Raw genomic sequence first — 22,088 nt, forward strand, 5'->3', positions numbered from 1 at the left:
TAAGTCCTGGTCATCCTGACTGAAGGTGTTCTGCTGATCTGTGTGAAAATGCTGACCAACCGGATGATCTTTTTCAGCTGACCAGCCAGGACCACACTCCTCAGGTGGTCCGTCGAGCTCTGGACAAACACTACCTGGAGGACGTCAGCTGCCGCAACTACAAGCTCTGTCAGATACTAACCAACGGAAAAGGTAAAAGTGATGGAATTTAAAAAAAAGTCTGTTCATGTTCTGAGAAGTCTTTTCAGAGTGAGAGCTCAAAAACAAATGTGTAAGAAGAAACACCATCCTCACTCTTTCTCCTCCAGAGTTGCTGATCCCTGAAAACGCCAACGTGTTCTACGGCATGTGCACCAGAGCCAACTACGACTTTGTCCTGCGGCCACAGCAGGGGACGGCAGGAAGACACCTGGACAGTTCAGGGGTGCAGTCCAGGTGCCGCCAGTTCTGCTGAGTGCCATCCACAAGTCGTGTTCCCTGTAGAGGAGCCACTCGTCTGAAGCCATAAGAGGGCGCTCCGTGAAATGGAGATGAAGCTGCTAGTGCTAGTCATAGTGAGACTTGTGACCTGAACACTGATAGAAGTCAGGATCTGAGCAGCTGCCAACAGGGCCGGTTGTCTATCTCAGAGCACACACTTGACTTTTTTTTTTCTTTTTTTGGACTGCACAACAACCGGAACACAGAAAACTGGAGCTCCAACGGAGAAGAACCTAACGTGACATAAATGTCTGACCTTGATGGCGTTCTAATTATTTCAACTTTATTTGTCAAAGATTATAAATATGTAACTAAGTAAGTTATTTAAATTCACATCAGTATTCTGCTTTCCCGGCAGTGATTGCCTAGTTAATGTGCCTATCAGATTTGTATGTGTGATCGATCGAGCGCTGCTGACTAACACTTAGTTAAATGAAGGAAGTTTTTGATTCAGGTTTTACTGTGACTTTTACTGTCGCGTGGTTCAAATGAAGGACGCGTTTGTGTGAAGATCCCAACATGTGAAGCACTGATGTGAAATCCTCCTGAAAGCTCAACCAACCTGGGATTTGGCATCAGTGTGTCGCTGTGGTCTGGCAGCTGTTCGTCAACATCTGTCTTGGTTAGTTTTGCCTTTTTGCTTCTTTGCACTGTGAGAGAAACATGTTGCTTCTCTTCCTCTCCTGAATGAAGTTTTAGTCAAGCACTATTTATGACTGTCGATAAGTGAAATAAATACTAATTTACATCACTCAGATTTGTATTGATTTCCTGGATGTCTACCCCTCTGTCTGTCTGTCTGTCTGAATCTGATCCTTATATCTATTAATGTGTTCTATTTATCAGCAACAACAATCGTCGCTTTGCGTGACGTGTGTTGTAGTTTCTACTTATGACCGCCAGAGGGCGGCAGAAGACGTGTTATGAAAAGACGGTTGCCAAGCGGGAACAATGGCGCTCTGATGCAAGTGACCTATAGTGAACTCGCACAGCCTCGGTTTGTTTGGCGGTCTTCTGGGGTCGCACTTGAACTTCGCTCGCGATTAAACATTCGGTGACGTAAGATGTGCTCGTATGCATCTAACTTTACACTTTCGAAAGACGACTCTGGCGTTCTACACCTGAGGCGCTGCTTCAATGTTGTGTGGCGGATAGTGAGCTATCCGTCCATTAAACTGCTGCATTGGAAAAATGAATTCAGTTTTTTTGTGAGGAAATTCAGGTGCAGCTCAAATGACTCAAATGACTATTTCTGCGTTTAGAAACAGGAAGTACATCAAGGTTTCATTTTCTTCTCCACGTAACAATCCCTCCGCCTCCTTTCGTGTTCCATTATGAGCTTCCCAACTTCGTCTCCTAATTATAGATGTCACTTGGAAAACAACATCCGGGAGAGATCTGAATGCAAGTTGTGTGAGTGACATCGTTTCAAGTACAAAAGGAATGTGGCCATAGAATCTATTTTTCTCAACCATCAAGTTGTTGCATTCCATGAACAAGTTTTGCCACTATCTTCATGGATTCCCGACCCAAACTTGTTGTCATGTAGCTGACTATTACACTGCAACAGGTAAACTGTTTCACCACTCCGGGCGGTTTGGCAAACATTCCGCCGACTCAGAACATGTTCGCTTGTGTCACACTGACACATTGACCCACTTACCGAACCCACACACACACAAAGCTGTCTGAAGGCAGGCGCCGCTACCTCCACGTCAGAAGAGTGTGAATTCGCTCGGCTGACAATAATATCCAACGACTAAACACAGATTAGCGTTTGTGCAAGAGTGTGTGCCAAGGTCCATACGCACACACGCACAGACACAATCACGTAAACAATTCCAATACAGTGTGTGTGTGTGTGTTGTGATGGTACAGTAGCTGCAACAGATGTCCCCAGACTAATCTGAAGGAGGGTTAATCCACTCCATCCTCATGTAGGCTACCTCACTCACGACCTCGGCGAAATATTTTGTTGGATACCAAAGTGTGAAGGACAACAGACACATGGGCTATTATTCATGTCGGCCTTTGCACTTCAGCACTGCCAGTTGTCTTCACAGATCACAGGACAGTGATACAGAAAACATAGATGTCTATGACTTATTCATGAATTCAGGTATTATGTGTTTCTTTTTGTAATTGTTTCCAAGTAATCTTTAGTAGTGATATTCATTTTACACTAGACTGAAAAGCCTTTATTTAGACGTTTCTCCATTTGTGTGTTCACTACAACCTGTGGTATTTCATTTTAATCAATAACTAATATATATATATATCACCACTTTGCCTCTTTTTGAAATCTTTGTTTATTTGTTGTTTGTGTTTGTTATTTTTTGTTTGTGTGAAAAATGGGGCTGCAACGATTAGTCATTGACAACAAAATTTCGTCCGCGTCTGAACCTGTGCGTCGATGCGTCATGTTGCTGTAAACACACACGGGCTGCAGGATGGGCATCGTGAACTGGTTGTTATTCAGCAGTGACAAAATGACACATTCTCTGGAATCATTAAGATACGTTAATTTCTGTTCCTTTAATTGGTTCCCGGCTGAGGTCCGACTCCCGCGTCACCCGCTCCGACTGACCGCCTCAGTCACAGTCACGGAGGAGTTTGAGCGGCGATGGGTCGTAGTGTTCAAAAGCCTGCCATCGTTTTGTTTGTGAAGCTAACGTGTCTTAAGGATGAGCAAACCCCTTCGACACCATGGTAGAATGATGGAAAAGTGTTCCGTGTTTGGTTTGTGATGCCACACACCCTCGAGCTAACAGCTAGCATGTCGGTTAGCATGGAGCTAACTTGTAAGAGGAGACTGTTTGTTTCTAATGATGTCACACACGTCGCATCTGCGCTACTAGAGTGATTTATTTTGATTTATTTTACAGTGATGTAGTGTCCTCAATGTCTCTCCGCCTCCTAATAATAACCAGAACTGAACTAGGGAGCTACACTGAACAAATCGTTTTAGATTATCGTTCAAATAAGACCTTTTAATATGGATGTTGATCAGATATTTTATATGGGATACAAATGTGTATAGTGATGATTTTAAATTCTCCTCAAGGACCAATAAAGACCTCTGTTTTAAAGAGCTGGAGCTCTCGGTCACCTGTTTTATACTTCATGCTTCACAGGTTTAATACATGTTTCAGGATTACGTGTCATTATTTAAATATACCCGGTCAATAATGCCTGGTGATGGAGTATCACAGTGAGATGATTTAAGCAAATTCAAAATACACCTCGGTTTTCGAACGTCCCATAATTTGAACAAATCGGAGTTTGAACAAAAATTTCGTGATTTTTTTTGCTGCGGACTTTGAACGAAAATCCAGAACTCGATGCCGGAAAAAACATAACGTGCGTGGACCGATCAGCTGACCCACGACACGCTTTGTTATTGTGTATAACGCAGCCTCTGTATGCAGACGTGTCCCGTTAGCTACATTTACTGACTGTTTTTTCTTCATATTGAGGTGTAAAACCTTTCCTGTCTGGGCTGGACACCGTTCCTGAGCTGGACACGCACCGGGCACCTCTTCACTTCTGGAGAGACGTCACTCACTCGGCAACCCCTCCCACATGCAGCGGCCACACACATAGAGGAACAGCGCACCTGCAGCAGACGCTCTACATTCACTCCTACAAAAGCCTGTTTTAAGGCTTGGAACGCATTATTTCTTTTTCCATTCATTGTAATGGGAAAAATCGATTCAGATTTCAAACAAATCGCTTCTCGAACGGCCGTCTGGAATGGATTCTGTTCGAGAACTGAGGTACCACTGTAGGTCCAAACAAAGGTAATCGCGATTTGTCGAAAAAATAATGAAGAGATTAGTCGACAACAAAAATAATCATTAGTTGCAGCCCTAGTGAAAAAAATAACTTGTTATGTTATGTTATGGACACGTTTCGATGAAATTTTCAGGAGGTGTAAGATGCGACAAATGCATGATTAAACTATTTTTTCATATTTGGGAGACACAACCACTTTTTTTAAAGGATACTACTTCTTCATTGGAAGATGAAGTTGGGGTGGATTGAAGCTGCTTGGCGGAGGTCTGCGCTCTCTGAAAGCTTTTCTAATTTGGGCCATCTTGATCTGAGAGAGGACAACCTGGAGCTGTTGACAGAGGGATTGTATTTGTGGTGTCATAATTCAAGATGACTGTCAAATGATCGGATCCTGATGACTCACACACAACCGGAGAGTCAGGCTTCTTTTGAAAAGGTTCTGCTATTGCGTAACACCCAGCTTGAACACACACTGGATGGCCTACTTTCATTTCTGAAACGCATCATTTTATTGTGTGTGTATTGGAGAGGTTGTCGTTCCTCGGTTCAGAGAATGTTCACACGAACATTGACCTACTTTCCAACAGAGGCGGCAGCACTGAATGGGCAACATAACTCTGCTCTGGACTGCAGCCAGCCGAGGAGTGTGATTCCTCGTCTCCGTCACACATGAAGCAACGCAGCTCAGGTTTTATGGGCCTTCAGTGCAATGATTTACTTGTTTCTTTTGGTTTATTGGTTGTTGGCAAATTGCACATTGGTGTGAACCGTAGCTGTAACACCAGATGCAAAGATCCATCCAGGTCCAGACCGTCCCCCAAACTTGCTCCTCTGGGGGAATGCCATGGATTCCTCAAGTAGGATGTTCCAGGTTTGGCCATGGCCTCCTCCCAGAGCACCCCTCTAGGGAGTTACCCGTAGCACCTTACCAACTGAAGTGGCTCTTAGATTGAATGGAAGACAGAGACCCTCACCCAATATGTCACTTTCTTTCAGTCACTGCTCAAAGTTTGCGACCACAGGTGAAAGTAGACCCTTCTCCTTCTTTCCTGTGCTTCTCCTCAGGCTGCCGTTTTTTACTGACCATCAGTGATCACTGTCTGAATGAATGTCCTGATGCCGAGAAGCAGAGCGTCTGCTTTGCGTCGCAAACCTTCCTCTTCTTTAGCTGGTGTTGACTGAAGGAACCTGGCTGGTCTTCCCCCGAAACCTCTTCATTCATCCACACACTGATCTGTTTCTGGAATCACTGGCAGCAACGGTTCCATGAGGGATTCCAGAAATCTTCTTGTACACCTTAAACTGGGATCTTTGTGTCCTAAGAAGCAGTTGCCATGTGGAGTCTCTTATCCTGACTCTCAAAATCTTATCAGTTCTGGTAATCGGGACCTTAGATCCCAACCCTACCACTAACCCTGGCTCACTGGAATATAGAATTTTCTAAAACGCTTCCTGTTCCCCTCTATGTTTTTGAGGGGGACCCAGAATCCTAATCTAGGTCATCATTTCACCCAGTTTGGACCTGTCCTTCTCACCCTAGCACTGGTGTTTGGCCCTGACACTCGGTTTTGCGTGTTCATGTGTAAGTGTTGTGTGTCCCGATACTCCTAAGACTGCGGTCGGCGACATACCTCACCGCAAAATGGCGCCCACACATTTTTTTCTCTGTTGGTTCGCCAAACGACGAGATTATTGACGCTGATCCAAGAGGTTGCAAAAACGCCGGAGCTGGCATTTCCAAAACATCTCCAACAGCCAGTGAGGGTTAAGTTATCTTTACACGTGACGTAAGTAAAGTGCAACGTCATGAAGTGCTGTCCCAATTCTTAGGGTCGAAGATCACTTCGTCGATGGAGGCCACTCAGAAGTGCCAGTGTTGAGGGTGAGAAATGGGACTGGGCCTTAGTCCTCATATCTTATCCTGTGCTTTAGGGGAAACAGCACGCGACAGATGCTTCGCTGACTTGTGGCTCCACTACTCCGTCACACAGTGATACTTTCCCAGGTGACTCTCCACTAGGGCTGAAAATAATTATTTTGGTTGTCAACTTGTCACCCACTACCGTAACGATTAGTCGACATACAACATTCGTCTGGAACATGACGAACATGCCAACATGGCTGATTGTATTGTCATAAATAAAAATCCATGTAAAATGTTGTAATGACTGTGTTCATGTTAAATGCTGTTTTGAAACTTCATATTTCAATTTTAGTTGCTCAAAATGTGGTGTGAAAGGTATACTTCCTTTGATGTGTCCTTTGATGTGTCCTTCGTGAAATGGTTTCATGCTTTCATGCTTTCAACGTTTAAGGTCATGGTGGTCCTCTTACTTCGGCTTGTGCTAAGAGAACGATGACATCACAAATAGCCAAGACTAGACAACTACTGTTGACTGTAGGCTATGTTGACTAGTAGTTGCAGCCCTACTCGCCACTTAAAACTGTTTTGTCAGATGTCAACTTGAGGCTGCAACATTCAACGTTTCCACGTGTTTATTATCTTGAGTGAACCCGTGTGGACTAAGAGCTTATGATTTACGAGACACACACACACACACACATCCCTCCTCTCCCTCACCCCATGTTGTTGACCTACATACTGCAGCATCATAGTTACATAACCAGCCCGGGTTGTTGATCACTGCAGGCAAGTTCGCCCCCCCGTCCCCGCCCTCCCTCAGCCTCTTCCTCTCTGCGACACTAATGTTTCAATACATTCCCACATGCAGCACTTAAAATCAAGAGGTCAGACAAGTTGTCAAGGTGGGTGGTAAACATGTGAGGGACATGGTGTGTGTGGATGGAGGCTCAGCCGGAGTCGCCTCGGAGGTGGAGCTGAGAGTGTGTAACCGGACAGTGTGTCTTGCCACTGAACTCAGCATCACTGCTTCTTTTTTTTGTGTACTTGGGTGAAGCCGCTGATGTAACGTCCCCTCCCCCATCTTGCAAACACACACAGCTCTTTACTTTTGATAACCCCTCTCTCTCTCTCTCTCTCTCTCTGTGTTCTCACTGACCTACTTTTGTTCCTTATACAACCCTCCTCATCAGCCAAACATGCTTCCAGCACACACAGGTGGTTGAGGGTGACACAAGAAAGGGCTTTTCAAACCTAGCAACCAGAGGAAATGGGATATTGAGGCAGGAAAGGGCGGGTGAAAAAAACAGTTTCTCTCATTAAACCCCAGGTTGCAGTGAATCCTAGAGGCTGCGGCAGGTCGACTTAACATCTGAACATCTGTCTCCGGAGACCTGTGTGCAGAGTTATGTAAGGTGGTCGACAAGCCACCGGATTTTGTTCGACTGGGTCAGAGAAATGCCATCGCAGGCAGCCGGTTGCTGTGCAGGACTCACGCCTTCATGTTTGTGGTTGCTGTTGAACAATGTTCATACAGATGGTTGTTTAACAATTTGTTTCATTTGGACTAGAAGGAAAACCGTTTGAGAGTCAACTTTGGAATTTGAAATTTGGGGTGTTCAACGTAGAAAAGTAATGGAACAATTTGTGATACATATGTTTTAACAACAAAACATCTGTATGAAGTTGACACAAATCTATATTGTTAAGTTGACTGATAGATTAAAAACTTATTTTTAAAGTTAACAAGAAAAAAACTGCACAGATCAAGTAAACAAAAAGTTGTAATCTAAAAAACTATGGGTCTTAAATGCTCGGCTGTCAAAATAATAATTTGATTGATAAATCGAGGTCAGTAAGTTACTGAGCTCATTTTCAGACTTAACTACAAAATCTGGAAGTGAGGTTCATGTGTTCGCCCCGCGTTCACTCCTGATGACGTGGGGGTCCAGGAGAGGGAGTGATGTGAGCTGTGAATCAGCAGTTGGTTGACAGAAATAGATCAGCCACTGAGTTATCACAGATTCTGGGTCATCGTGACGATTAGACTGTGGTCCGCGCTTTCATTTTCTTTCTGTCTACTTGAGCCATCTTATGTACGCGTACTGTGGAAAATGGTTGTGAGGGAGAATGTTAGAGATGGAGGAGCACGGTGAAGGAAGCAAGGAAGACAGCCAGGGTTCATGGGGGTGGTGAACCTCCTGGGCTGTAGAATAGAAACTTAAGGGTGACTTGCCTTATTATATACATTAAATACATTAAGATATACATTAGGTGAAGAACGTAGCTACATTTTCGCTTTATATACATATATAAAGTGTTTACAAATGGTTAAGTATGCTCTGTAGTTCTGTGTGCATTTAGGAATCAAGACAAATTGTGTGTCTATTGTTCATTCTACATGTTTGTAGTTTATATGCAATACTGCTGTAGATATTACTACACTGTAACATTACAGAGCAAGCAGAACTGAATGTCTGTAGCAGCTTTAAATAAAGATTTGGGCTCATGAATGGAACATGTGGAGGTAAAGCCAGCATATATATAAATATGTATTCTATCAAACATTGTTGGCTTCTGATGCCTTTGTTTTCTCCTTCTCTCTCACCTGTTCTCTGTAGTTGATCTTCTACATTTTGACCATTCCAGGCACCAGTGATGTGCATCAGGTTGGATCAAACCATCCTGGTATGGGGGAGACTGATTTGAGCCTAAGCCTATTGTAAATAATAATCTATATTAAATGCTGTTATTTTAAAGAATATTACTAGCTTCAGTGTACTTTAAATTTTATGCATTTCTGTTTTTTTTAAGCCTTATGGATTAACTTAGATTTAATTCATCTGGGTTTTTTTTTCGTATTTTTTTTGCTGAAAATACAGACAAAAAATGTTCAAAATGAATGTACATATATATTTTACATAGTTTATGTTGACTGAGCTAGTACTTTCACAACACAACACAACTGATGATTAATCTGAGTAGTTTCAGTGTACTCTTAGACTGTTTTCTACCTCACAGTTGTTTTAGTTTAAAAAAAAATAATAATAGAAAATCTGTTTGATATAATGTAATACTTTAATTGCAAAGCCCATTCTCTCGTCTGGTCATGTCCCGCAACTGAGATAGTTTTATTAATAAAATAGAATATTTATTTATGTTTTATTTATTTTAATTTACTATTTATGTTCCTATTTAATTATTAGTAATAAAAGGCTGTCGGTAGTACTTCATTAGTGGTTTTGTGCTCCTTAATATACAGCATGACTGCATTTTTAACCCTTAAATATATTTCTTTATTTATCTAACTTTCATTTATTCTCGATATGGGCCATGGCTTGTCAGCTAGTGATGTGTCCCAAAGCCAGACCAAACCTACAGGTGTATGTGATTCCAGTGAAAACATCAGAAACAAATTTAACCTTTTATTTCCCCTTTTTTTCTCAGGCAACCACAATCAAAGTGTTTTTGAAACCATTTTGCATATCCATGTGAAGTATAGCAATACACAGTCACGTACGGACAAACTCCCAACCCCGTCATTTTCATTTTTAACATGTCTGGCGATCAATATACGTTACAGTAACAGAGTACAAAAGGTAGCTGGGTCAGAGGGCAGATCAGATCAATACACAGCACGACAAATAGGAGCACAGAGCATAGTGACACGACAGGAAGACAGAGAGACACAAAAATAATAGATAAAAATAACAATAAAAATAGCTATATTAACAAAAATATTGAAATAATGACAGCATTATACCAATAGAGAGAGACAATTTACATTTATACATTAGGGGCCAGAGGCAGGCACGTTAGAACTTGCACAGGTCTACTACAGCTACTGGAGCTAAAACAAGTTGGTACAGAGGTGAGAGGACTTTAGAAACAAGACTGTAAATAGGCACCTTATTTCGAGACAGCAGCAGTGCTGGTTGAAACTGGCTTCATCTGTGAGACGAGTTCAATTTAGAGAGAATGCAAAGCAAACTTGTGCTTGTCGGATTCTCCGCACATCACTGTGTGTTATGCGGAGTCTCTCGCTGACCGTTTTGACGGCTCGAATATTAGAGTGCTCATCGATCCACTCGTGGGTCTCACCGTGGATAATTCCTTTGAGGCATTTTCTAGTCTAACATGGACTGTACAAGGTGTTTCAGCACAAACAAGCTGATCTCTGCTAATCTAGTACTTCAGCATCCCACAATCCGTTTTTTTTTTGTCTTGGTTTTGTCACATTTTTATTCTTAAAATATATGCTCCATATATGCAAACTTATATCACAGTAATATACAATGTAAGTGCTTTAGCAGTGATGACCTGTCGACAGTGAGAGAGATGTTCCGAGGGAGGAAGAATTATAGTCCGAATATGGAGACAGAAATGTAATGTTTTGATTCTTTGGTCAAATGTCCCCATAATGCCACAGTAATCGCACCAAGGCATAAAAACGCAAGAGACTGCAAGGATGACTTTGGATCTTGATGGGTGACGCTGGTCCTCCCCGTGTCCTTCCAGGTGTGGAGTGAAGCTGGAGATGAACATGGGAGGTCGGAGATCATAAAGGGGACTCAGGAGACTTGGTGAATCAGGTCGTTGTTGCAAATCATTGCCTTGTTTCTGTCACATCTATTGACTTGAGCTGTACCGGAGGTGCCTTCTATCCAGTGAGGCAACAGAGGTGATGAAGAGATTCTTTGGTGGCCCCTAATATGTCAATCTCGCTTTTTGTTTCGTCCACCTTTTGCGTTGTTGGATCCCTTTTTACCTCCCTCCTTCTTCAGCTCTCCTCGCTCGTTCACATCAGACTGATCCTCCATGTACTCTGGGTCATTCTCCACCTCTTTGTTCTCCTCAGTGGGCTGTCCATGAGCCGGGTTGGTGGGTAGAGCCAAGTAAGGGTGCTGAGGCAGGGATGACGACGGGGACATTGGAGCGGTGGTCGAAGTCTCCAACTGTGATCTTGCTGAGCCGTTGCTAATGGCCCTGTACTTGAGCCGCAGTTTGTGGGGCAGCGCCGTGCCTTTGACCTCGGCTTGGCAGTCACCGTAAGAAGAGGCAGCACTGGATGCTTTCTGGTGGTAGCTGCTGATGTCGGAGGAGGAGGAAGAGGGAGACTCATCATCTGTGGAGCCCTCCTTGTCAGAGCTACGAGGGTCGCCGTCACTGGAGGAGGTGTCTTTACCAGAGGAATTCTCTTGATAAAAGCCATTAGTTTTGGGGCCTCCTTCATAGGTGAGAACTGGCGGTTCGTCGTCCATCGTGTTGAGGTAACCGTCGTGTTGTGAGAAGGGGTGGCCTTCCTCTGTGCTGTGGATCAGATTTGGGGCGAAAGGATTCTTACTGTGCTGATGAGTGTTTTCTTGACCCTCATAGTTGTAATGCCCATGACGGTTCTCATGCTGGGTTTGGATACTGGGACTGTACCTTATCTGCAGCTCATCAGCTGACCCGCTTGGGCCATTGACGTACTCATACTTCTCAGAGTCTGAAGTGTTTGTCCTTTCGAGCTTCTCAGCAACTTCTGTGATGCTTGCTGAGCAGTCAGAGAACTGGTGTTGGCCACTTTGGTTGGGCCGGCTCTCTGCAGCAAGCTCTTCCTCTGGTCTCTGGTTCTCCATGGTGTAACAGGCGCTGCTGGAGCGGTACAGAATGACACTCCTTTGGGCAGACGTAGCATGGGGGACCGTGACTGACGCCTCCACATGGTTCTGCTGATGATGCTGGAACTCCATTGTCCTTTCGGGCATGGGCGCACTCTGCTGGTGGGAAGAAACCAATCCGGGGTGGTTACCATTATAAGCCCCATTTGGCAAGCCATTGGGTATTCCATTACTGTCCAGCATGGCCATCTCCATATTTGCGGGTTCCTTCTTTATGCTGTAACCCAAAGGTTCAGGACTGTCTCTGGAGGATCCATCAGACATGTCAGACACGGAACCCATTGGGGAGTAGTGCAGGTTATTGTGTCGCTCCCCTCGGGTCGACTGTTCTGTCTCCGAGGAGTCGGAATTCATCATCACCTGGGAAGCACTTGAGTAGCCGCTGCTGGAATGGTACGCGTGGCTGTTGGGCGTTCCGTTGGCGCTGCTGCCGCTGTTACTCAAGTTGCCACCTGCGGCGCTGTTGGAGATCTGCTGACTTTTTTCCATGTAGGAGGCTGTGCTGATGAGGCCGAAGCGCAACTTAAGCTGTAGTAGCTCCGTCTTCAGACGAACATTCTCCTCATTTAGCGCCATGACCCTGTTCTCCAACACCATGTCATTGAGCCGACGCTTTTCTCTTGAGCGCTTGGCTGCTTCATTGTTCTTCCTGCGCTTCTCCCAATAGGAATCATCTTTCTTCTCATCAGAAATGAATTCTCGCTTACGACGAGATGTTACGGTCGGCTTGGAGCCTTTAGCCTGGCGGTTGGATCGCCCGCCACCATCGGGGGATGGGAAGCTCCCGTTGAAATCTGAAAAGGAATCCACCTCCATTGAACTTTTGTTGTTGGTGGACGGGATGAGGAGACTGAGACTTTCCATATTCCCAATTGGGGCTGGAGCTTGACTCCAGCAGAGGGGAGGTTTGGAGAGAGACGTAGAGCTGTTCTGCTGTAGCCAATTGTTTTATTTTCAAAGACTTATGTTCCTGGGTCGGCAAAGATTTTTAATATTTGTGCCCTTTCTGTCGAGAGCCTCATGGGTTTCCTTTATTTGTTATTCAAGATCAGAATTCTTCAAGTGTCCAAATTGGCCAAGAAGATTAGAAACAGATGAAACTCCACATAAACCTCAGACATTTATATCCTTGACTTTTGGGAAAAGGCCAGACAAGCTTTGTATCTGGAGCAATATGGCCTGCAAGATGTCCAGTATGGTAGTCGAGTGTCTGACTGGGGGTGATTGTGGTCAGTGGTCGGGAAGCTGCGACGCCTGTTGGCCACTCCAACACAGAAAAATCGGTGGATTTTGGAGGGATTTCCAGTCCAGCTTCAGTTTGCAGATTGTTTCCTTAAATGAAGGAGATAGAATAGAATGATTTAGAACACAGTGAAAAAGTGAATGGCACATCATATTTTACTTCAACAAGTAAAACGGTATTCGTCACCATCTGACTTGTTCCCACTGCGTAAACAAAGCTTGCCTTCATGCTTAATTAACCTTAAATTGGCGGGGACATTTCAGCGACACAAGAGTGAACAGACAGTTCTGTTCCCTCGCAGCGAACATGCGGCGTGTCTGACGCCAGTGCTGCAGAGCTGTTGTGTAAGAGAGAGACGCAGTCACATAATAGGGACTGGGGGCTGGCTGACCATGTGCCAGCGCTGCAGAGCCAGGCAGATAAAGGTTGGTGGAGTGGAGTAACAGGAGTAGGAGTGCAACATAAAGCTGCGCAGCCCCTTTACATATAAGCTTGACTTCATCTCCGGAGCTCGCAGTTTGAAACTGACTTGGTAACATTTCCGGGTCGCTTCAACACTCCACAATTACACAACAAGCAGCAGAACTTCCGTATGTGGCACCAACATCACAGCACAACAGGAAGCCGGGCCCGCACCCACGTCTCCCAACATCCAGCCTCAGAATGCGGCAGGATGTTGACAGCCCAGCGGGATTACGTAATCACTCAACGCGCTCTTGTTTCTGGTTGAATTTGTCTCTTTCACCGACTGAACGAGTTTGTGTTTCCATTAGCGGTGCATGAACAAACACACGTTTAATGAGATGCGCGGCATAAAAATCTAGGTCAGAGGGCATGGGTGTCAACAGCCCAGCGAGTTAGGAAGTGACGTTTTCGTGAACTTACATAAGAGCTACCTCAAGGTAGAAATAAGGTAAAGAATTCAAGCACCTTTCGCCTGACACGCCTCCTGTTTGCCCTAGACATGGCGTGAGCAAAGCCGAGCCTCAGACTGTTCTACCAAAGCCTTCAGGTTGAGCTGAGCAGACACCCTCAAGCTGACCTCCTTTTGTCTGCGAAACGACTTACTCTGTTCTCACCCTACAAGTTGATCAACTCACGATGCGATGAACACACTTTTTTTTATCGGAAACTCAATGACTTATTAATGGGGGATTTGAGGATTTGGAAACTACCATTCACAGATGAAGAACAATGTCCGGTTCTGTCTCTTCCTGGCTGTGAATCATCTTTGTAAAAACTTGGGCGGACAACACAAAGGCGGGAGCGAAGGCACACGTCTGCGCTGTCCCACTGACCTAGAAACGACACGAAGCAGTAAACACTCCTCCTGTCTTTGACGGTGAGCTATAAAATAGGTCAGTGGGACTGCAAGGAAGGGAGGGCGGGAGAGGAGAGTATTAGAGTACACGCTAAAAATAGAGAAACAGACAGGGGTGAGGGAGCGAGATGGGGCGATAGAAAGAATAGACAAGGAAGAGATCGCTCTTGCAGCAGGGGAAGGAAGAGAGGAGCCTCCATACGTCATCAGTTTATATATCGCATTATAAAAGCCGCTCCGGTTTTCATGAAACATTAATCCGCCCCCCTCCCCTCAGCGCCACATCAGGGCTGCATTTGAAAAATTGGAGTTATGGCGGTGACGTCAGAGCTCTCCCTGTTCTCTGCAGCCAAAATCACACATAACAGCTTCTCTCTCAGCTCTGCATGGGGAGGGGCGGCTGTTGTTGCTCATAATGTACGTGCTCAGAATGTTTCATGTTGTGCGGCAAAGCTTGTGTAACACGTATTACATTGGAGCTGGAGGCTCAGCGTAACTGTCTCTGAAGGGCAAATATGGGCGTTGTGCTACTCAAACAAATGAGCTTATTAAACTTCTGATGGTTGAATATGAGGCTGGGTGACCTTCAGAAGAACAGCTCTCAGCTCTGTCCAGGCCATTTCTGCTCTGAGGAATACACAGTGAAACACAAGGCATCTTTGCTCCCCTCCTCCAACGCCACACACGTGGAGAGGCCCCTCACTTGAAGCATCCATTTTCCCCACTGCTTTGTGTCAGAAATACAAATGTCAACTGGAGTGCCGACATTCCTGGCAAAGTCATTTCAACAACACCACTGGCTGCTATTAAACATGCACAAGGCTAATAAATGACCTTTGCTGCACCAGCAGAGCTATTTCTCTCTCATGTTTGTGAAGAAAATCTAATTTCCTGTTTGAATATTGGTGGTCACCTGTTTTCTCTGCATCTAACAGTCAAATCTACTTACAGCCTGTGTCCACTTGAGAAGCAACAGCCTTGTTTGCAAAGTTAAAAAACATGGCTCACAATCCAGATCCTTGTGTTAGACGTGACCCATGTGGTCCGCGACTTGACTCATGTGTCCTCACCCAGATACAGATCTGACCTATATTCAGAGCTGGGATGGAGCAATGCAGACAGTTTTGAAATCAGACCAGCTGGCAGCAACTCTCCAGAACTTTGGCTGCCTTACCAGACATCAGTTTTTTCTCAAGTATTGAGTTACTGATTGCTCTTTTTTTAAGTCTTTGTTTCACTTTGATACCAAGTTTCTCTTTACAAATAAACATCCTACCCTACTGGTTTTGTTTTCCTATTTTCCACGGAGGGAACTCAAAAATAGCAGTAGCTGTGTTACATCATTCCTGAGAACAAAAGGTTTTCAGTAGGGGTGGATCTCGCATTATGCGCTCAACTGTTGGGAATCAAAAGGGGTGTAAGGGAACATTAATTACAGGTCTGAGCATCCCAGGAGTGAGACTCAGTTTACTGCTGCTGTTATGTCATACCCCCAATTCCATCAAGCTCTGCCCTTCATACTCATGTTAGAATACATTTACTGTGGTGAGAGATGCGATTGTAATGTGACAAATTCCATTTTAAACGAGGATTATTATTATATAAATGATTATTATTATTATTTTAAGGTCACAGACGTCCACCTGCAATCCTTAAATAGGTTAAAATTGAAATTGTTTTTGCTAAATGTTTTGTTTTATTGAGTTACATGTTAAAGGTTTGCCCTGACACACTCCCAGTCAGTCAATCGGCCAAAGAGGAATTCAGAGAACGAAGTGATCTACTGACCTACATAAAGAAAAGCTCCGCACACAAACATCCACCCGCCACGTGCAGCCGCCAGCGCTCTGCCCCGGATACTGAGCACGTATTCCGGCCACTAACCGGCAGCTCTCGGTGTATGCGGCAGCCACAAGAAAAAAAGAAACCCCGTCGCAAATATCCTCGCCTTGACATTGAGATCGATAATGTGGGACACGGCGAAACACCTCCCGTTTGACACCAATATTGAGGCATAAAATGACACTCGACCTCGTTTCAAGCGAGTGTTCCGGACAAAAAGAGCCGACAACGTCCAAAGTCACGGCGGACGGAGAGTCGCCATGTGGAAAACAAGCCGTCACGGTGACACATATTCAGGCAAAATGTGTTTAAAAAACGCTTCAATGTGGATTAAATAGAGCCGCGAACACACAATGACGCTCCGCACTCAGTCAAAACATACCTCTGGTCCTGGAGGAGGGGAATCCACGATCCTCCGACACAAAAGCTGCCTCGCTCGCGTCTCTTCCTTCGCCGTCTGCGGTGGAAAAAACGTCCCCAAAATACCGAGAGAAGTTCAGCTCTGATTCCTGCTTCGGTGCTGGCTGGAGAGAGCGGGTCGCTGTGCGGGTTCGGGCTGCCTGTACGCCGCGCTGTGTCGGACACTTTGCTCTAGTTTCTCCGGCTCCTTTCTAGAAATATGTGTTAGTAGGTCAGCGGTTGCGTAACAGCTCTTCGGCTGCACGGTCACGTTTCTGTCCCCGATTTCTCCCTGAGAGCGCCGGCGTGGTGCGGCTCGTCCACCTCCTCTCCGAGACAGGTTTTAACAGTTCGTCTGGAACTTTCATTAATATCTGAAGCAGAATTTCCGAGAAGTTTGGAAGCTATTTGTTATGTCGTAATCATGGAGACTATCATTCAATATAAGTATATTATAGTGTAGTGTAACTTAACAACGATGCACTATATTATATTATATTATATTATATTATATTATATTATATTATATTATATTATATTATATTATATTATATTATATTATATTATATTATATTATATTATATTATATGTTACTCCTCGGAGACATTATATTATATATGCCATTCTATACTATATTGTATTATACTTTATTGTACTGTATTATACTATGCTATGCTACATTAAACTAGATTTTAATATACTATACTATACAATACTACACTACACTACACTACACTACACTATACTATACTATACTATACTATACTATACTATACTATACTATACTATACTATACTATAATACTATAATATACTAGACTTTAATGTTAATGCATGCATCATCATGTAGTGACGTTGTTTTTGCAAACAAAACAAAACAAATGTCCTTGTTTTATTTTTGTTTGTACACTCATCTTATAACCACTCACCATTATTATAACTGCACTGTATCGATGCTAAAGATGTAATTAAATATCATGAATTGTGTAATAATGTTTTCAATTAGAAAATACTGCATCCAGTTTTTGTATTGAGTATTGAGTCCTCACTGGGCTGAGTGTACTATCACAACAAAATGGAGCGGGCTGTGCCCGTAATTGTGGCTAGTGGATGAAGCTATCATGATGCTGCTTGAGTGAGGAAGAAACGATTGATAGATCCGAGACTCAGAGTTGAACCTCTGCAGCTTCACGCCGAGAGGCCAGCGGAAGTGACTCGGGCATGTTTTCAGAATACCTCCAACTGGGAGGAGGCCCAGGGACAGAGCCATTGGAGAGATGCTACTGGGAACTACGGGGCCTCTTTGGTCCAGATGCCCCTGTCGACCCTGAAAAATGGGTGGATTGATCTTCCTGGACTGAAAACAAAGAATATTCAAGGTACTTGTGTAACGGTGCTCCTTATTTTTAATTGAAAAGCAAAAATAATACTTCATTCAAATAATCACTTTGGGTGTAAACACCCGAGGCCCCTGATTATATTATTATTATATTATTACTGATTATATGATTTTATCTTACCAATTTATACCTTTATTGTTGTGACTGACTTCGAAAAAAAAAAAAACCTTTACAGAGCGCCTCATCTCATCTCATAGAGTCACAGCTGAATGGTCAAAGATAAGAGAAACAGAAAAAACCTCAACAAGAAAGCCAAATATGTATTATGTAATTGGTTTCATGGGGTCCATGTGATTTAATGTTGTGTTCCCTCACCGCCCGCCACCATATATCTGGAGTTACGTCAGCTCCATTTTCTCCATTACACACCACTGTGTGGTCTTGAACTTGCCCGGCCCCTCCCCCACCTGCTGTTGCATTCACCAACCCCCACCACGGTCTATGGGGTCTTCAGCTGCCTCTGCATGCAGGCATTCCCTTGGCAACTCCAGAGTGAGTGTGTCTGCCTAGCAACCACAGGCCTCTGCCGGTCTGACACGCTTACCTCCGGCAGACTGAGATCTTTCTTTCACATCCACCACAAGTTCTTTTTTTTTTTTTTCTATAACATATTTTCCACTTCAGGCAGCTCACTACTGCTCGATTCTCTCTGACACATACCTGCATGAGTGTGACACGATTCATGGAATCATGTGACACAACAGGCAGACACACCCTACGCGCAGCATGAGAATAACCAGAACAATGAACACCAGACTTGTTTGTCATTTGAACCACAAAGCGTGTGGAATATATCACAGCAGACACACAACATGTCAGATCAACAACCAAACGCCTTGTCATTCAAGATTCCAAATTACAAATCATTTCTCATTTAACCCCCCTGCCACGTTTTTTTTTTCACAATAAATGGTGAGATTATGACTCACAGTCACCTGCTTATACTTTCATACAATGACTGTTACTATCTAGTATTTCTTTCTTCAATGGGAACAGACTGTGCTGAAGCTTTTAATGAGGGGAAAACTTTATTTATAGAAGGTCAAGTAGGAGTTAGCGCCTCAGCGTACAAAGGTGGTTCTGCACCTTTTATATTTTCCCTTGACTACCCTCTGTTTCCGCCCAAAACAGCCGTGGTCAGTGAGTCAGACTTAGTTCTGTTTATGGCAGTTTATTTTACTAGTTGGCTCGTGGCCTGCTCTCCTGAATACTTTCAGTTGTGTGCCACCAGTGGAACCAGCCAGTGTCTTTGTTGGGGTCTGTAGGATTTACTGTGAACGAAACGGGAGACGGTGAATCACCGAAGCACCTCGTGATGCTGTACACACGATGCAGCATGTGTATTCAGCAAGGCACAAGTGGGCATTTCCTGGAGTGAAGCAGGTCAAGATCAAAAAAATATTCACCATGATGCTCAGCCAGAGGGCAGTTTTATGATATCTGCTAACAGCTAGGGCCATATGGGGTGATGCAGATTACAGAGTACAAAACAGCTCGACCACACGTGGGCAAACTGTGGCCTACGTCCCGGAACATTCTGCACCGCATCGTCACAGTTTTCCTGCGTTTCACTTTTCTAATGACAGAGCAAAACACAGAGTCAGAGGCCTAAATGCTAAGCTTTGGTTCACACTAGAAAGTTGAACTCTGAATAAATCAGCCCCTCCAAGATTTGTCTGACATTTATTACTGATTTTTATTGAAGGCCTGATTTTGCGGCAAATTGAACAAAGATATCGAGGATATATGCTTTACTTACTAAAAGCATGTTCAAGTGCAAAGAATACACAAAATAAATAAATAAATATATATGGTAAGTAAAAATGATGATAAGATAAGTGAGGGATTTTTTAGGAGTAGTTCTCGAGGTGACAGCGTGTAATGTGTGCTTGTTGTCTTGTGTGGGATCCTCACGAGAGCGGAGTCTGACGCACGTTTGGCTGAGTGAGTTGTTCAACGGCTTATTAATACTGCAAATTAAAACCATAACCGATATGGCATGTTGTACAGCAGGGGTTCTTTAGACACTTGGACTCTCAACCTCTCTCCTCAGGGCTGTGTTCTCTCTCCATGGCTCTTCTCCCTCTACACCAACTGCTGCACTGACCAAGTTTGCGGATGACACCACCATCATCGGGCTGAGTCGGCTTATAGGAGGGAGGTGGAGCGGCTGGTGTCCTGGTGCAAGCTCAACGCCCGGAAGACAGTGGAGATGGTCATAGACAAAACAGTTTCTCTGTCCCCTCTCATGTTGGCTGGTTTACCCATTCCTATTGTGGACTCCTTCTGCTTCCTACCATCACTGAGGACCTCAAATGGGAGCCGACCATCAAGTCCCTCATCAGGAAGGCCCAGCAGAGAATGTTCTTCTTGAGGCTGCTACGAAAGCTACGACTGCGACTGAATGAAGTTGCTGGCGGAGTTCTACACGGCCATCATCCAGTCCATCCTCACCTCCTCTATCAACAGCGCCACCTCCAGGGACAAGAGCAGACTGCAGCGCATCGTACGTTCTGCTGAGATCGGTTGCAGCCTGCCACCTCCTCAGGACCTGTATGTCTCCAGGACCCAGAGACATGCAGGTTGGATCAGAGCCGACCCCTCTCACCCTGGACATGGACTGTTTGTTCCTCTTCCCTCTGGCAGGAGGCTACGGTCCATCCAGACCAGAACCTCCTGTCACAGGAATAGCTTCTTCTCCTCGGCCGTCAGACTGTTGACTTCGTGATCAGCTTTGTTTGAAATCTGAATGAATTTTTCCCATTACAATTAATGGAAAAAGAAAGAATGTGTTCCAAGCCTTAAAATAGTCTTTTGTAGGAGTGAATGTAGAGTGTCTGCTGCAGGTGCGCTGTTCCTCTATGTGTGTGGCCGCTGCATGTGGGAGGGGTTGCCGAGTGAGTGACGTCTCTCCAGAAGGGAAGAGGTGCCCGGTGCGTGTCCAGCTCTGAATGTGCGCTTCTGTGCAGTTTGGCTGTGACAAAGTCATAAACCAAGTCACGCTCTGTCCCAGACTCGCCTCATCCCTGTCCCAGCTCCAGCCCACAGGACATCAAACCCTGGAGTGAGCTCCAGCCTCGGAGGTGTCGAGAGCGAGCACCTCCCCTGTTCCACTGTATATTGCTATATGTGTAAGCAAGAAAGAAAATCGCCAACAAATCATTCCTAAGTTGTCAGAGTAGCATCCAGTATTGTTCCACCACATTGCTCTGGTCAGTGCTACATTTTGAATGCTGCAGGTGACGGTCCTATTGCTTCTGAATCAACCATCGTATGGTTCATAAACAAATATATCCAAGCATTTACTTAATAAATATATATAGAGTGGCCGTCAAATATCGATACAGTAAACAGATGTATCAGTTTGCTTTATGTTTAAAGGCTATATTGTTTTTGTAAAGAAGATATTGCTGAGTGAGAAGAAAGTGACTTGGCCAGTAAGAGGGAGGAGTCTTCTGGACTGCCTCTCCAGAGATGGTAATCGCAAGGCAGATTTTTGGCGCAATTTGAGTTACTTCCTCAAGTGTTAATATAAACCCTTGTAATATTGTAACAACACAGAGCTGCGGCTGATCTGTGTTACACTGTGTTCTAGTCCAGTATGAGTCCCTTATGTTCCTAACTGAGCGTCACCCATCCCTGCATTCTCACTTAGTTTCTCCAAGTGAGGTGTTTGTATGAGAGAACCGGCATCCAGGCGACATGAATTGGGAATAATGAACTAAACACACCTTGTGCGGTTATATTTGTGCTTATATTTGTGTGTGGAAACAGTCTATAATCCCTCGGTGACGGGAGACAGACTGCATGTGCCCCACATGGCTGGAGTTCCACACACCTGTTCTAAATTGACCCACACATGACAAGTTCAAGGGCTGGTTCATATTTCACATATTTGTCAACAGTTTTCTTTTTATAAGATTAAGAACGCCAACACACTGCTGGGGTGCATTATCATGTCAAACCATGTTATTATTGCATCATCCCAGAGGGCTCACAAACCTGGTGATTATTGATGCACGCTGCGTCTTCACCTCCCGCTCCGTTCAAAACAAATTTGATATTCTGAACTTGTATCTTTTGAG

General features: G+C 44.4%; 2 protein-coding genes across 4 annotated transcripts in view; one reads left to right on the forward strand and one right to left on the reverse strand.

The window, feature by feature from the left end:
- Positions 1-1,219, forward strand: part of LOC128753490 (ral guanine nucleotide dissociation stimulator-like 1) — a 30,855-nt gene extending 29,636 nt beyond the window's left edge. For all 3 annotated transcript variants that reach the window (XM_053855241.1, XM_053855240.1, XM_053855243.1), the window contains 2 exons: positions 78-192; positions 309-1,219. In XM_053855241.1, coding sequence (XP_053711216.1) covers positions 78-192; positions 309-454 — 261 coding nt within the window. In that variant the 3' untranslated portion in view covers positions 455-1,219. The remainder of the gene's footprint in view (positions 1-77; positions 193-308) is intronic.
- Positions 1,220-9,548: 8,329 nt separating this feature from the next.
- Positions 9,549-16,912, reverse strand: LOC128754706 (uncharacterized). Its single transcript, XM_053857512.1, has 2 exons — positions 16,588-16,912; positions 9,549-13,131 (listed from the first exon to the last, which is right to left on the reverse strand). The coding sequence occupies exon 2, from the start codon at positions 12,661-12,663 to the stop codon at positions 10,852-10,854; it is 1,812 nt and encodes a 603-aa protein (XP_053713487.1). The 5' UTR covers positions 12,664-13,131; positions 16,588-16,912; the 3' UTR covers positions 9,549-10,851.
- Positions 16,913-22,088: the final 5,176 nt, after the last annotated feature.

This window comes from Synchiropus splendidus, chromosome 2 (genome assembly GCF_027744825.2).
Source record: "Synchiropus splendidus isolate RoL2022-P1 chromosome 2, RoL_Sspl_1.0, whole genome shotgun sequence".
Taxonomy (NCBI): domain Eukaryota; kingdom Metazoa; phylum Chordata; class Actinopteri; order Syngnathiformes; family Callionymidae; genus Synchiropus; species Synchiropus splendidus.

Bases quoted from the DNA above. Each gene is read 5' to 3' on its own strand.
- LOC128754706 (XM_053857512.1), bottom strand. From the start codon at position 12,663: ATGGAAAGTCTCAGTCTCCTCATCCCGTCCACCAACAACAAAAGTTCA.